The sequence below is a fragment of the Anarrhichthys ocellatus genome, unplaced genomic scaffold (genome assembly GCF_004355925.1).
Source record: "Anarrhichthys ocellatus isolate YVR2014 unplaced genomic scaffold, GSC_Weel_1.0 scaffold14, whole genome shotgun sequence".
NCBI classification, from domain to species: domain Eukaryota; kingdom Metazoa; phylum Chordata; class Actinopteri; order Perciformes; family Anarhichadidae; genus Anarrhichthys; species Anarrhichthys ocellatus.
In genome coordinates, this window is record NW_022280044.1 from 1,176,103 (window position 1) to 1,191,216 (window position 15,114).

The 15,114-nt window shown below is 44.3% G+C and overlaps 2 protein-coding genes across 15 annotated transcripts in view; both read right to left on the minus strand.

Annotated features, from left to right (window-relative positions):
- Positions 1–5,865, minus strand: part of nfyc (nuclear transcription factor Y, gamma) — a 21,648-nt gene extending 15,783 nt beyond the window's left edge. For 3 of the 13 annotated variants that reach the window (XM_031853667.1, XM_031853662.1, XM_031853670.1), the window contains exon 1: positions 5,715–5,861. The gene's annotated coding sequence lies outside the window, so the exon portion shown is untranslated. The other 10 variants (XM_031853666.1, XM_031853665.1, XM_031853657.1 and 7 more) reach the window with 7 other exon arrangements.
- A 480-nt stretch (positions 5,866–6,345) lies between these two features.
- Positions 6,346–15,108, minus strand: LOC116386998 (uncharacterized). Of its 2 annotated transcripts, XM_031853651.1 has the most exons (13): positions 14,767–15,108; positions 14,422–14,490; positions 12,480–12,504; positions 9,836–9,922; positions 9,613–9,752; positions 9,387–9,506; positions 9,235–9,280; positions 8,020–8,968; positions 7,761–7,857; positions 7,560–7,625; positions 7,343–7,444; positions 6,935–7,193; positions 6,346–6,769 (listed from the first exon to the last, which is right to left on the minus strand). In XM_031853651.1, exons 1-13 carry the CDS (start codon positions 14,818–14,820, stop codon positions 6,522–6,524), a joined length of 2,262 nt encoding a protein of 753 aa, XP_031709511.1. In that variant the 5' UTR covers positions 14,821–15,108; the 3' UTR covers positions 6,346–6,521. The 2 variants fall into 2 exon arrangements, with proteins under 2 accessions (XP_031709511.1, XP_031709512.1); XM_031853652.1 differs by lacking the exons at positions 12,480–12,504; positions 14,767–15,108.
- Positions 15,109–15,114: the final 6 nt, after the last annotated feature.

A 15,114-nucleotide genomic window follows, 5' to 3' on the forward strand; every position in this document is an offset into this window, starting at 1 on the left:
ATGATGGGGGGAGAGAGAGAGAGAGAGAGAAGGGGAGGGAGAGAGAGAGAAGGGGAGGGAGAGGATAGAAAAAGGACAGGCTTTTCAACTTTCACTGCAGCACTTAAGTGACCCCAGTGGTTCGGGCTATGCACTTTCTAAGAAGCTTAATAAAAACATCACATACTGTACATATTAGTTTTGTTTCGGTATCTCCCTTTGGGTTTCGCTTCCTCTCATCTCCCTCTTCTTGTTTCCTTGTCATTGCCGACAGAGAGGCTGCAGGAGCCAAGCTCACATTCCTGTGACCTTCATCCAATGCTAGGCCCAGTCTGTGGCGTCAAAGTAGGCCGGGCTAAAGCTACCTGCAGAGTACACGCTGAAACACAGCTGACTCCCCCCTGGCTGCCCACACCGTCTTTAGTGACAGTGTACACAAGTAAAAACAAAAAGGCGGCAAGGGCAAAAGAGCGAATGCACGGCGGTAGTGGTCACCTTAGTGATAAGCTCAAAGGCCTAGCATTGTCTAAGTGGTTTGCATGTTTTATTAACTTTTCCTTCCCCCCGGCGTGCCTACGATACAGAATGTGGCACAAATATTCAAATCGAATGCAGACAGCAGCCAACCCTGGGATTTGGCAGCAGTGGCTTCAACTTAAGAGTTATTTTTAGTTTCCCCTCTCTCAATCTTTCACGCTCTCTCTCTCTCTCTCTCTCTTTCCCCATTGGGACTTTGTTTTGTCAAAGGCACCAATGGAAACTTTCAATGAGGGAGCGAGTAAGGGGAGACAAAGCCAGTCAAAGCAGCAAGTGAGAGAAGAGTCACCCTCCAAAGACTCCATCAGAAGAGATCAGATCAAACGATTAGCCTCCGCTGTCCATGAAGCTGACAGTTTGTCCCATCTGGCACTGTCAGGGGGGGGGGGGGGGGGTCCCGAGGTCACTGAAACCAGCTGCACCTCCACCCCCGGGGACCCGCGACACCAACAACAACACTGAGAGATATGCTCACAGAGTTCTACAATGCACAACATCGCCTTTCAACGTGGATGCCATCTTTGGCTCCTAGCTCTGCGTCACTGTCTGGCGCTGGCGTGTAAACAAGGACGTCAGCGAGGGAAAAAAAAAAAAAAACGGAGTCCGAACCAACACCGTGAGCACTGCAGCCACAGGCCCCCAGGACATCAACACCACCAAGACAGTGAAGGACATCTGAGCACAGAGTCAGCATCTCGCAGCAACGCACTTAAGTAAGTGTTGACGTGAGTCAAAAGTCAAAACTAGTGGCAGCCAAAGGCAGACAGACTTAACTCTCTACTTTCAGAATTAAAAAGTATAGTACAGAATACAATAAACATACTTTTCAGTAAAAAAGCATCACTGATTTGCTGAAGCGACAACTGAAGGACATGGATGAGAGACACACACACACAACTCCAATGTTCCAAGGAGAGTACTACAGGACAGGAAAGGGAGGGGGTTGAGGATGGCTGTACAGGACAGACGGTCTCTCAACACTGCAGAGCAGAGAGAGACATCAGAAAGTCAACAGATGTGAAAAATGTATTCAGCACCTCAAAGCCTAACCAACTTGACAGGTCTTCTCTCAGTCGGAGTGTTTTCAGCAGTCAAACTTACCCCTGTGCCCTTCATGTTGAACGGTCTGCCGTGCTGGAGCGGAGCAGAATACATGGAAACAGATAACCCTGTTCAAGTCTCCTTGAGATCAACAGCAGCAGCAGCAGGAAGAAGAGGCACAGAGGTTGACAGAAAAAAAAAAACTCTCTCAAGCTCCTTCACTTCCTCCGGTCCCCTGATCGTATCAACAGACAAAAGGCACTCTGGCTCCACTGGACGGGTCTAAAAAACAAAAAAAAAAAAAAAAAGGCTCTCAGCCTGGACAGAGACGAGCAAAGCCCCCCCCCCTTATTCTACCCCCCCCCCTTCTCTCTCCCACTCTTCCTTTACACATTGCCCCGTATCCTTCAGCAGCCCCCCCCAACGTCCTCCTCCTGCCTAAACATGCAGCCCCGTCTGTCCTGTTTCTCTTCGGACCAAGTCCACTCAACTAGCTGACCTTCTCTCTTTCCTTTGCACTCTCTCACCCCTCTCCCCCTCTCTAGTCGTGACCCGTGCATTTGTCTTTGAGCTGACCCCTGGCCCGGCGCAGAGAAGAGGGGGCGAGAGGGAATAGAAAGCACAGCACAGCAGCAGGCAACAACACAACAGCAGGCAAACAGTACAGCGGCACTCCTGACTCTCAGACAAAAATCTCTAGCCTCCTTCCCCTTTAACATTCGAGAGTAATCAATCTAGCATGCTACTTGATACTCAAATCCCGCCTCACACCCGGCTCCCGCCTCACTCTCACACTTGCAACCAATGAGAAGACAAGATCCTCTTATGCCATTGGATGCTGCACACATCAATCGGCTCCGGCACATCCCCTGCTCCTCCCCTTTCCTCCGCTCAACCCCCTTTTACCAACAGCCAACTTCCTGCTCTAAGTTACCTTGAGCTGCAGGATAGGGGTCAGGGAAAATAAAAGAGGAAGAGAGAGCAGAGAAGAGAATAGGGGGGGAAAAGACTATTTAAAGTTGTGGAAAGCTCTTCGGGGATTGTGTGAGGGTGTGCTCGTGGTGGCTTGCCTCGGCATTGTTTGTCCTCGGGCGGTCCTTGCCTCTCCTGCTGCTGGACGGATGAGAAAGGTTCCGCGGTCTGCTCTCTGACAACTGCTCTCTGCTTATTTACAATGTCAAACTAAATGTCTCCCTCCGCCCCGCCTCCTCTCTGCCGCTACAGGCTGACAGCACCGTGATGCAGGCAGCCACGCTAGTCCTCACTGGCTAAAGCAAGTGCCAGAATGGATGCCGCATGTTGCATCCACATGATTTAAAGTACAAAAGCATACTAGGCAGACTCTCCGTCTCATACGTGTGCACAGGTGTACATGCGCACACACACGCACACTTTGTCCTTGCTTTCTCATTCATCCTTGCTCACAGTCACAGGTACACATAACACAAACATCTAGCCTATAACCAGCCAAAGTGTTATGAGATTCATTGTACATTCAGGTCACACCACCATCATTTGCACAAGTTATCAGTTAAAGGCACTCTATGGCCACTCGTCATTATTCGTTTAGAATATGAATTAGTTGAATATAATTGACTATATTCAACAAATGCTCATGACTCACAGGAACAATTAGTAAAATTGCAGCCACAACATTAATACAATGAAACTTTAATTATGGTGTCAGTCAAATTTACACAAATACTAATTAGGGCAAAAAAGATCATTGTCGAGCCTTTGTACAAGATGAAGAAGAATCCACTGACTGGTGAGCGAGCAGCCACGGTGGAGGAAAAAAAAGATTGCATTTGATTCCCGTCCTATTTGTGGATAAACAAGAATAAGATAGGGGTGAAAGTCTGTCAACAAAGACATTGTTGTCTTGACCCCAAAAAAAAAAAAAAAAAAAAAAAAAAAACTACACTCACAGCAACTTCCACAATTTAAACGTCATCAAAAACCCACGTCAGCAATGTCACACAATGCCCTTCTTGTTAACTCACCGCTGCGTAGTTTCTTCAACACCGTAACCTTTACTTTAGAGGGCCAAAGCATGACACTGCTGCTCATTTGGCCAACTCATCAACTGCATCAGTAATTGCACATCGAGTATGCAAACTCATTAAGACACATAAATGTTAGACACAAAGCGTTGAGAAGTGACAGAAATTGCAGGTGTGATGGTAATAAAACTGGGGCCAGAGTGCTTTTTACTGAAAACTCGTGCGAAGGATAGAGGTATGACCTGAAGCTTTATGCTGCAGTTTACTGCAAATCCCGACTGTAGTGAGGAACACAACGAGCTTAAGAGAGAGAAAAAGAGAGCAAACCTGCCCCATCAATGAAAAACCTAGAGGGGGAGGGGAACCGGAAGGATGGAGAAGGACAGAGAGGAGAGTTGTTCTAGGATGGGAGGGGTAGAACAAGTGGAGAGAGGGCGATAGAACAAGATAGAGACTCAAGAGAAACAAAGCCAAATGTTCCCTTTACTATTTTTGTGAGGAGCATGGGGACTAGAGCAGGTACTACAGCCATCCGGTTAATGATTAGAGCAGAGCCGCACAGATTAATCTCTTCAGCGGTTTTCTCTGTAGATGTATTCTGACTACCCAAAATGCCTCAGTGATGACACCTGGCAAGGTCACCGAGCAAATGAGACCTTCCCATGACCTGTGCTGCCCGTAGCGGGGACATATTTGCTCTCTCTGACGCTGTTTAGAGATAAACATACACCACCAGCCAGACCATAGGTTTCATAAACACACAGCACCCTGAGGATAGCCAGGCCAAGCCATGCATTTACCCATTAAGAGGCAAAAACACCTGCATGAATAAATGGTAAACTGACTGACTTTCTCACAGGTGACTCTCCCTCATCCAGTCATGTTAAATATAATGTGCCTGCTAGAAGTAAGAACGCAACAGATGAATACATTTACAAAACTAATCTGTACACAGCATTTGTCTATTCCGCTAAAAATTAATAGGAAATGCTGACGCACCTTAGAAATAATTATAATAACTGAGGCTATAGCAGAGGTGGTACTGTCTTCTTAATCTTTAACATAAAACAAATTGCTGGTATGCTAAAAGCATTTATTGAATTATCATTGATGAAAAAGTGCATGATGGGTGATTTAGTTTTTTTTTTAAATTGTGGCGTAATTTAAAACTCTTCTTTCATTATTTAAGCATTATAAAAGGGATTGTAAATAAATTTTCATCAACAACAGGACCGTAGCTTACGCTGATCTGATTAACAGTAAAGACACACTTGGCATTTGCATATAGATTGCACTTTGCATTTACACTGGGAGTAGAGCACCATTGCTCTTTAACGCCTTAGCTTCTCTCATGATGTTGCACTTAAACTGGGTCGCTACAGCAGACATTAGCCGGTGAGGACAAACAAAGCGGCTAGCAGGAGACATTAACCGATGTTACATCATAGGGCAGCAGACCGAATACAGGAGTTAATTACTAATAAGCACGTTACAATAAACTAGAAAGTTAAAATACACTGTAGAGCTAAACTGTGACATATCGGCTGCTAAAACACCAGCACATCAACGCTCGACATTTAGCACTAGCAGCTAACGGTATGATAACGTTAGTGAAGTTTATGTTAGCTTGTTGGAGATGCACACGTGTGATTGTTGTAGAGCTTAGGTGTTTAATTATAATAACCACTGGACAACGAGTCCTGCCATCAAGTGAAAGTTTGCAAGGCTTTCCGATGCTAGGAAGAAGCGGTCTAACCAATAAAGGCAACGTTTGGATCTGTCCTTCAGACCAATCAAACCTCGGACTAGATTCCACCAATCAAGGTTTTTAGGGCTAAGTTCGTTCTGCAACTGACGCCATTCGGGCTCCAGTTGAAATGGCCAATCCGTCTGATAAGAATGTAGACAGGAGCCAACATGGCGGACACAAAACATCAGTTTCCTGAGCACCCGTGATCCCTTTCAGCGGGCCACCAATAAGCGCCTCAGAGAGCGGGGAGGGAAATGGCGCCTATGTTCATCTTCCAAAACAACCGTCTATTGGTCAAGAACAGCACACGATAAAGAAGCCGAGTAATGGCTCAAACTTCCACCAGCCGGGCTCCTTTTCTTGTAAACGTCCTACGCACAAACGAATTTTAATTTCTTACTCACTTTGTTTTACGGGTTCGAAGTGAAGTCCGGGCTCAGCGTATTATTTATTTTATTTAGCTAGCAGGGGGAAACAAGATGGCTGCAACTCGAACCGGAAATAGTTGGACGCACGAACGTGATGACGTAGAAGTTACGTTCCCTTGGTTAATGGCGTCAGTCACCTACCGCACTTCATTAAATGTGCTAAATTGAAAGGGATATGGGCTTTAAAGTAAAGCATTATAGTAAAGTATTATTAGTCAAAATGAAACATAAGTGAACTAGTAAAAAATTAAAATGACTCATTTCTACATCAGCCAGTTGAGTAATACTCCAATTACACCATATGACCCGTGTGTAACAATGATAAAATAAAACATATGAATACCACTGCTGCTAATAATAACAATAACTAGAACAACTTTGACTGAATTATCAAAATAATTAAAAGTTTTCTTTCATTAAACTCCTACATTGGACCAGAAATTCACAAATGTCTGCAGGACATTAAAACACCAGCTGGGTTCAGTTAAAGGAAGTTGAATTTAATCAAATTTGCTGCAAAGTTATAGACTACTATTACAATAACAATATTCTAACTTGTTGCTGGTGATAACAGTAATATAAAGAATTTAAAGACATGACAGCCACAGTAGATAAATGTTTTAATGTTCACACTTAACTTAAAAACATTTTCAAGAACCAACGTTATAAATGTCTAAAGCAAAGAACACTTAAAAAACTGCAAGGAAGAGGGAAATTAAATTTTCAAACCAAAGCACCTCAGAAAATCTATAGATATCTATGTCTACATAACTTCTATGGAAATTATTTCCTTGCCACAAGTTCCAGGAGGGTGGAGGTGATTTTGTCCAGGTTCTTGGAGTACCGAAGGCCCATGTCCATCCCGTGTCCTCGTTCCATGCGGAGCGGAGGTGGAGAGGATTGGGAGTCCCTAAACTCCTCGGGAGCATGTGGGTAGTCTAGCGGGTGCATGGGTTCCTCAAATCTATCAGGATACCGTGCTGGCTCATCTGGATGGCTAGCATGTTGCGTCCTGGGCCACCCAAAAACCTCTGAAAGAAAAACAATAGGAAAATAACTTGCATGAAAGTAAGTGTAAAAATGCAGACCTATTTTGACAGAGGGAACCGGAAAACATAGTTTATTGATAATAAGTTATTACACAACGTGAAGTTCTTCCTTCCTATGCTTCAAATGACTTATATATAAATGTATACCTTCATAGCGTCTTCTGTTGGACTGTCCGGGCTCCCCGCGTACAGGGTGGTGGTATTCATTTAGCTGCTTTTCCGGTGTACGCTCATGCTGTCGCCAGCCTCTTCCTCTGTGATCTTCTTTAAAGTACAGGTCTTCTGGTCGTCTAAGGTCCGAGTCTTCTCTGTGGGTTGTGTCGTACTGATGTTTTGGAGACAGCTCAGGGTCCGGGCTAAAGCTGTTGTAGTTTTTGGAGATGGCTACTCGACCGTGGCTATTTTGCTGGAGCAACAAAAACATGTTTCTTTAAAGCTTTTAATCCAGCTTACTCTTGCTAGTTTCTCAACATTACCAGCCCTAGCTTTAATTCATGTGTAGTGCTTTGCGGGCAGAGAATTAAACGACACGTTTAGTTAGAAAGAGAGACATACCACAGCTTTCTCAGATTTTTTGGTCTTGAATTCTTTCAGAAGGTCGCAAAGTTTGTTCTTCAGGAAGTCCGCCTCATCTGTATTTTCGATTTCAATGTTTTTCTGGTGACAAGTGAAAAAGACAGTTAAGATGCCCCCCCGTTAATGAATGGCTGCACAACAAACACATGATTTGTGACATCATTGCTACGTTGCAGATACAAATATAAAATCTTACCAGCATATCGAAGACATCCCCTGACTCAGAGCCGTCTCTTTGGGAGCTTTCAGTATGACGCAGGCTCTAAACAAACACAACAGGTTTGACATCATTACAGCAGTTAAAGTTACATAAGTGAGTACATTTTCTAGATTAGTGAGCATTGTAACATTTGGGCAGGTTACTAGCTTATCAAAACAAATAGCCTAATGTGACTACCTGCGATTCCATGTATCGGTCAGGATGTTGTGTTCCATGGACGGGTCTAGGACGACCGCCAAACTTTGGATTTGGAGGTCCATACTCATCGCTGAACCTGCAAACATAAATCAAAACATGTCCAGAAAAATAATGTAAGACACAAAGCATTCAGTCAAACAATATAAAACATTTAAAAAAAAAAAAAAAAAGTTATCAGCCAGCCGGGTTCATGGAGAGCAATCTTTACAGAAAAACTACGAGGTACATTATCACTCACATCTCCTTCGTTGTTTCCGCCTCCTCTGCAGTGGCATCAGAGAAGCGGCTCTTTCTTTTTCTTTTACCGTGTCCCTCATCGTTAGCGGCCCCTTTCAGGAAACGCCTGAATGGCTCCGGGATGTCAGACATGGCCCTGGTAGCTTCCGCTTGCCTCTGGGAGGTAAGGGTTCCTGTTCTGCTCTGCCCAGGTTTGGCAACTGCCTCCTCTTGATATGGTTCTCTCATTTCGTGACGATAATCTCTGACGAAATGAAACAAGCGGCCTTCAGGCGTCTGGTCACTCACCATAGTTGTGGGAAAGCTCCTTCTCTTGGCCTCAGGTTCACTCGACCCCTGCCTGCCCGCTCCATTCATACTTTCACGTCTGCCAGACTCCCTGTCCAAGGAACACCGCCGCTCATCGTCTTCGGGGTGCACCGGCTGCGTGGGCGAGTACTCAGAACGAGCTCGCCCACGCCTCCTCACTTCCTCAGTGTAGAACTCCTTCAGTGGATCTCTTTCTGGGAAGGGCTTTCTGTACGGGGGAGACTTGTCTGGGTAATACTCTACATCCTGGGCCTGGCCATGGGGCATCTCCTGCCTTGACTCGTACCTGCGATCACCACCTGGCTCTGGTGCGGCTCTTCTTTGTGGATCTTCAACGTATTCCTCTTTATACTCTGTACGATAATCTGGGTCCCTATACTCTCGTCTGTACATATGACTTTCCCTGTGATCTGCCCTCTGCAGCTCCTCTTCCAGAGTGTCCTCCTGTGGGTACATCGGTCTGTCTCTGTCCAACATGTAGGTGTCTTCTGGACGGAATGGCGTTGTATCTGGGGGACACCTCCCTGGGTGAGAGTGCTCATCCCGATAGTCCATGAGGCCTGGCAGGAGTGACGGCACATTTCGTTGGGTCAAACTCTGTAAAATGTTCCGATCCCTATTTTGCTTCTGCCTTGGGGGAACTAGGGAAGAAGAGTAAACATACACTTAAAGTAAAAATATCAGGTACAGCATTGCTCATATGAGCTGTTGTTTTTTTTATTAGGTGACTTTGATGTATTACATCAGATTCTCTGAAAAGGATTAAAAGTATATTACAACAAAAATAACTCCCAAGTCACACCGTTTAGCACTGAATGAAATTCTGTAAAACACCCTGCTCAGTACATTTATAGTGTCAAAATAGCGCAAGTTAAATTATTACACAGAATTCACAGTAAGAATGTACCTCTTGAGGTGTTCAATCTGCCCTCTATCCCCTTTTTCGCCATTAGCTGAAACACAAAAAAAAGGAAACACAAACAACACGTTACTCTCAAAAAAGTACATTTAACATAATAATATTCAACATGTCTGGTTGCCGAGATCTGTGTGTCCCACCACTGGAGTTCCTCGTCCGTCCTGTCTCTCTATTATCTCTGCCCTGGCTCGTACGATCTTTCCTCCGTGGGTTATTATGGATTGTGAATTCCAGGTCACCAAGTCTGGCCGTTTCAGTTCCTACAAAAACACAAAAGGTAAAGCATTCCTCAATTTGTTTCGCCTTTTTTAATGAAAAAGTAAAAGCAAACACTGGCATGTTTGGAAAATATTCACAATGCTTTACCACATATTTCTGCCGGTGTTTACGTCCAATCACATGATGGACCATTTCCAGTAGGTTTGCCTTCTGGTGACAGAGCTTACATGTGTATTTGGGGCTTGCCTGTTGGTCATCACAAGGCAGTTCCTCCAAATAGTTCAAACCTAAGAAATAAAAGCAGAAAAAGGTAAATAGGATTTAAATGAACAAATAAAATATTGGACTTAAATGTTATCAAGTTATTCACCAATGATGGGCTCATCAAGCTTCATGTAATCCAGATATTGTACAATGTCCTCAATTTCCGGTATGCGGGGACGTCTGACAGCAAACCCTGAGAAACCCAAACACGTGTAGTTAGCAAAAGAAAACGTGACAACAAAGTGTTTCTTTTAAAGATAATACAATATATGCACAGTGCATGGTCTACTTTAAGGTAACTGTGAGGAACTTTTGACTGATAATGAAACAGTCTCTATTTAACAGTGGTGCTTCAATATGACCTTCATAATTAACCGAGACCATCAGCAAGAAGATTGGCTTTTATCCGTTTAGTTATTTGTAATGCTCATCATCCCTGTGAAATCGTGACAATTTTCCCGGAGAGTCCTTTATCTCGGCCTCCAGCAGCGACCAGGCCGCTGTGGACAGACCCAGATCCTTCTTCGCTGCCGCCTTCGACCTGCAGTCGGAACACCGGCGGGAGGAGAGCTCAGCGCACTGCAGCAGCGCCTCCTCCTCCTCCGACCAGGAGCAGAGACATAGACGCCACACTACTAGAGAACCAGGCCGTACAGCTGGGCCCACTGGGGTGAGGGGGGAACCAGGACTGAGCGGTGGCAGATTCTGCTGCAGTAATTTGGCAGGTTTTATAAAGGGAATCTGGTGCACTGCAACTTTTGTCCACAGGGACCACCAGATTCAACCCAAAACAAAAGTTCCTTGTAGCAGCTTTAAGTGTAAAAAGCGTTTTAGGTGTTGTTTATCTTACGTCACATCATTTGTGAGATGAACTTACTTTATCGGTTGGCTCACAGAACTGTACAAACACCAGTGGACTGCTCCAATCATCTTCCATGTAATTGAGTTGTTTAAGATGTAGCAACACCGTCACTGTATTTCAGTTCTAACCGTCTTTCGTGTTCACCTTGTTCCAGACCACCGCAGCCTTGAGGAGACGGAGGCTGAGTCAAATGGGATTTGTTGAGAACCGAGTTTGCAGAATACAACAGCAAATGCAGTTTCACTGCAGCTGCAGCCACAAAGTGTTGAATTCTCCACTTCACATACTGATGTCAGAAATCTGAATGCTGCAACAGAGTAACCATACATGGGGTTTTTTGTATGATCTCCAACACTTCACCTTTGAACACTTCGGTCTTCTGCTCTACTTACATCAGCAGAGAGGTCATCTCTCATGACTCTTTGGTGTTGCTGTGCGAATGTCTTCAGGTTCATGTTGACCAAGATGGTTTAAAAAAAAAAAAGAAAAAAAAAAAAAAGGTATACAAACGCTTACTTTGCAGGAAAAGAAAAATGCCTGAGGAGGCATTACTTCCTTGAACTACTGTGACATCTTAAAGACAAAAGCTGATAGATGCTGATGTTACCGAAATAACCAACATTAAAAAGGAAAAATTATTTTTCCTACCTCCAAAAATAGTGGCAGGAAAATGTGTATTTAGCTCAAGCATGAGCATGCCACAGCTCTTTGCTCGGTCTAAACAAACAGAAGTCCGCCTTTGTGTATTTGAGCATAAACCACATTCTCACACAGCTGAGAGTGGAACATACCTCCACAGGCGGCACACGAGCAAACGTGCACAGGAGTCGCTTGGAAACCGTTTTGTGGCCGTGTGTCTTATACATGCAACGAGCATGAACGTACTTTTTCTTTTCCATTTTGAACCCACCTCCAACCGAAAGTTGGATTCAACAATCAGCTTGTTAGATGTGTAGGCTTCACTGCAGGCCTCTGCTCGGAGGTGGCATGCAAGTGCCATTTCTGTTGACTCAAAGGACACCAGCAGAGGGCACACTCTCAGCTACGGGGGTCTTTATATATTTTCTCAAGAGGCCCACTTAAGAAAGTGAGGAGCATTCTCAGAGCCAACCAGTTGTGCCCACTGACTCCAAACCAGACCACACCACAGAAGAAGCCTCTGCCCAGATCAGCTCAAAGCGGCCAAAGCTCGGCTCTCCTTAAATCCCGAGTCCCTGACGCCTCTACATCTGAGGCTGCACAACCTAACTGTGCTGAACAACGGTCGAACATACACATGGCATGTACATGGACAATCTAACACTTGTGGAACACCTTATTCCAAAACCATTGGCATTAATCTGGCTCTCCATAACATTTTTCCCCCCCCAATTCAGCCACGAGAGCATAAGTGAGGTCGGCCGCTGATGTGCTTGGCAATGCGGCCTGGCTCGTAGTCTGCGTTCCCTTTCATCCTGGAGGTGTTCACTGGGGTACGATTAGGGCTTTGTGCAGGTTAGTCAAGATTCCCCTGAACAGGAATTAAGCCAAAGCATGAAAACTGCCGAGGGCAAAAAGCACACATCAAGTCGTGTAGACATTCTTTTGGCTGCACAGCATACAAATTCAAAAACCAGACTTTCAAGTTTCTATATCTGACAATAAAGTGCTTGCACACATTCTCACAGTAGGATACAGTCCAACCAAGGACATGTCCTTTGATTTGTTTTGAGTTCATAGTCATTCTTAGAGGATCACAGCCGTTGATGGATCTAGACCAAAATAGTCTCCATTACAACGAGGCAACGATCAGAGCGACCTCGGTTACCTTTGTGCCGTAATAGAACAGCAAATATACTCAAAGCCAGATTGGAAAAAAATGACAATGCTGAAGATGAAGTCTACTTACCCGAAGCAACAAGGACATCCTCTTTCTGCCGGGGACGAAAGGAGAGCAACAAAATTAAGTCAATCAGTGCCGGGTAAACAGGACACTGGTTCACCACTGCTACAAACAGAGAAAGGGTTATATCATTGGATGAATATATTCTCGAACAATTAAAACAACGGCTCACTTGAGGCGCAGTAAAGGTAGGCCTACGTATCCTCGTGAAGATGGATATCTATATGCGGAGAAGCAGTATCCAGTTTTCGTCAACACGACCAAAACACATGTTTGACCAATGTTCAAGCAACTTTTGCTTACGAGCGTAAGTGATTGCGTATTTGGCAGTGAGCTCTGCCAAAAACGGAGCTGACCACACGCCACTACTGCGTCTGAACTAAAGGGTGACAAGGGAACTTTCACTCCCATCCCACTCCCGCGGAAAAAAAAAAACCCGCAGTCCCGTCTAAAACCCATGACAGAGTAAAGAAATTCCAGCGTTATTGCTGTATTGTTATGATGATTCCGTTCCCGGCAGCGCAAATGACTTTTTTCACGTCCCAGGCATGAGATGAATCGTGAAATTAACTGACATCCCGCAGAACTCTTGAAAAGAATGTCAGCTTCTAGTCTGAATGCATCCAGTGGAGACAGTAGACACCGACAAAGGACTGAAGTTGCTGACAAGCTACTATAGCTAGATAGTGTGTGGACAATTAGTTAGCATCTGTTGTCAAAATATTGTTCTGCATTTCCTATTTGTACTCCAGGCCTGACTCCATCAGTGAGCAGTGGGAAAGAATTGAGTCGGAGGTCAGCTATCGAAGCTTCCCAACAACACATGAATCTTCAGAGTCGCTTGTGATTGGCTCCACTCGCGCAACATAAAACCGTCTAATGCAGACACATTATGGCATTTCCACTTGTTTTGTCTGGGAGTGCTGCAGCTTTTAGTGAACTAAAAGCCATAGAAGAAGATTTACAGAAAGTCCTCGGGCTGGTAAGTTTCTGGAGTGAGTTTTTCTGTACAAAGCAGGCAAAGAAAATTGCCAGAACATGTTTGTATTACAGTGCAGTGAGACAGAGGATTAAGCACATCCTCCATGTGACACCACGGAAAAGGACATTTGCCAACAGGTCTCTCACAAGAAGACGAAGACCATTTGACCAGGCTCCACTGAAGATAGTTATCAAGCTCAAATCAATCCAGTGTTCAGGCTTCATGGTTTGCCATGTGCAAACCATCAAAACCATTCCAGTGGTGTGGCTTGAGAGATGGATCCATGGCTATGAGTTGCGTTTACTGTCCACCTCAGAGCAAGAGAAATGCAGGTGGATTTATAGGTGATGACCTCCAAAAAACAGGAGACATTTTGTGATGCAAAGCACATCTTTCAAAAACAGGAAACCTGCTGCTTTTGTAAAAAAAAGAAAAAAAAAAAAAAAAAAAAAAAAGTTGTATCCATCACAATCGTCCACATGTGATGAGATAAAATAACAGAAATCAAGTCGTATAGGTCAGTCTGACTGCTTTCTCATGTGCCAATAACTTACTGCAAGGTGCACTCTACAAAGACATCGCACTCCTCCAAAATGACCTGGACAAAGTCTTCATAATGGTCAAAGACAAATGTTGGTAAGCATTCACTTTCCCTGTGAAGTAAGTAAGGTCACGGGATAAACCAGCAGGCAATACACGACAAATACAACACTGTCTTGAAAAGAAGTCCCCAGATGTTGCTGATGGCTTGGAAATGCTCCTTGTTTCCTGCTGGGAGTTTTATCTTGGACCTGTGGAAGACCTGTGACTGAATAAAAAGAGGCCATGGAACAAACACAAGTCACAGAAAAGGTGCTTACTGACCATTAACTTATTAGTTTATCACTGGGTGTTTAAGCTGCATTCAAATCAACAACACTTTCACAGACCGCACAGCTCTCTGCACCAGTAAACTGTGCTGTGTACCTTTCTATGTCCCGGTGTAGTCAGGTGTATCTTGTACAAGGTTTCACCCTTCATGAATTTATCACAGACCTGGATTCAAAGAGAGAAAACATAAATCAATCAGTATCACAGCTGCGTATGGTGGTATGATATACAGCCAGTTATATCATACACATATCCCAACTAAAGCAGACATTAGTCCATCTTTATAGCTGTAAATGAGGCGAATACAATATTAGAAACACGTGTTTGTACAAAGTCAATAGCAACACAAACTACAGCCACAACAGTAACCACTAAGGTGAATCTGCTGCATTAGCTACAGCTAACCTAGGTAGACCTGAGTGTAACGTAATGCTAGCTTACCGTGCATTGAACAAATGAGGACTCGTCTTCGTATGGTGTTTCGAAATTGTCCATTGTTGGATGTTTTACGGCTAGTGTTAACGTTGTCTTCGTTAGCTTAGCAAACGTTTATCATAACCAAGCTAACGCTAGCTAGTAGCTTAGCTAACGTGACGTTACTGGGAGCTAGCTAGCAATTCGCGCAGTTTAATCTTGCCAACACTTGCAAATTGGCGTTTATGTGGTTTGTACTGCATATGTTGTATGATCATCAGCTGTTTCTGTATTCATCAAGCGACGAAATTTATATAAAAAAAATGCTGCTGCTGATGGCTACTTCCTGTGTTTGTGCACATCTCTCCGTCGGAA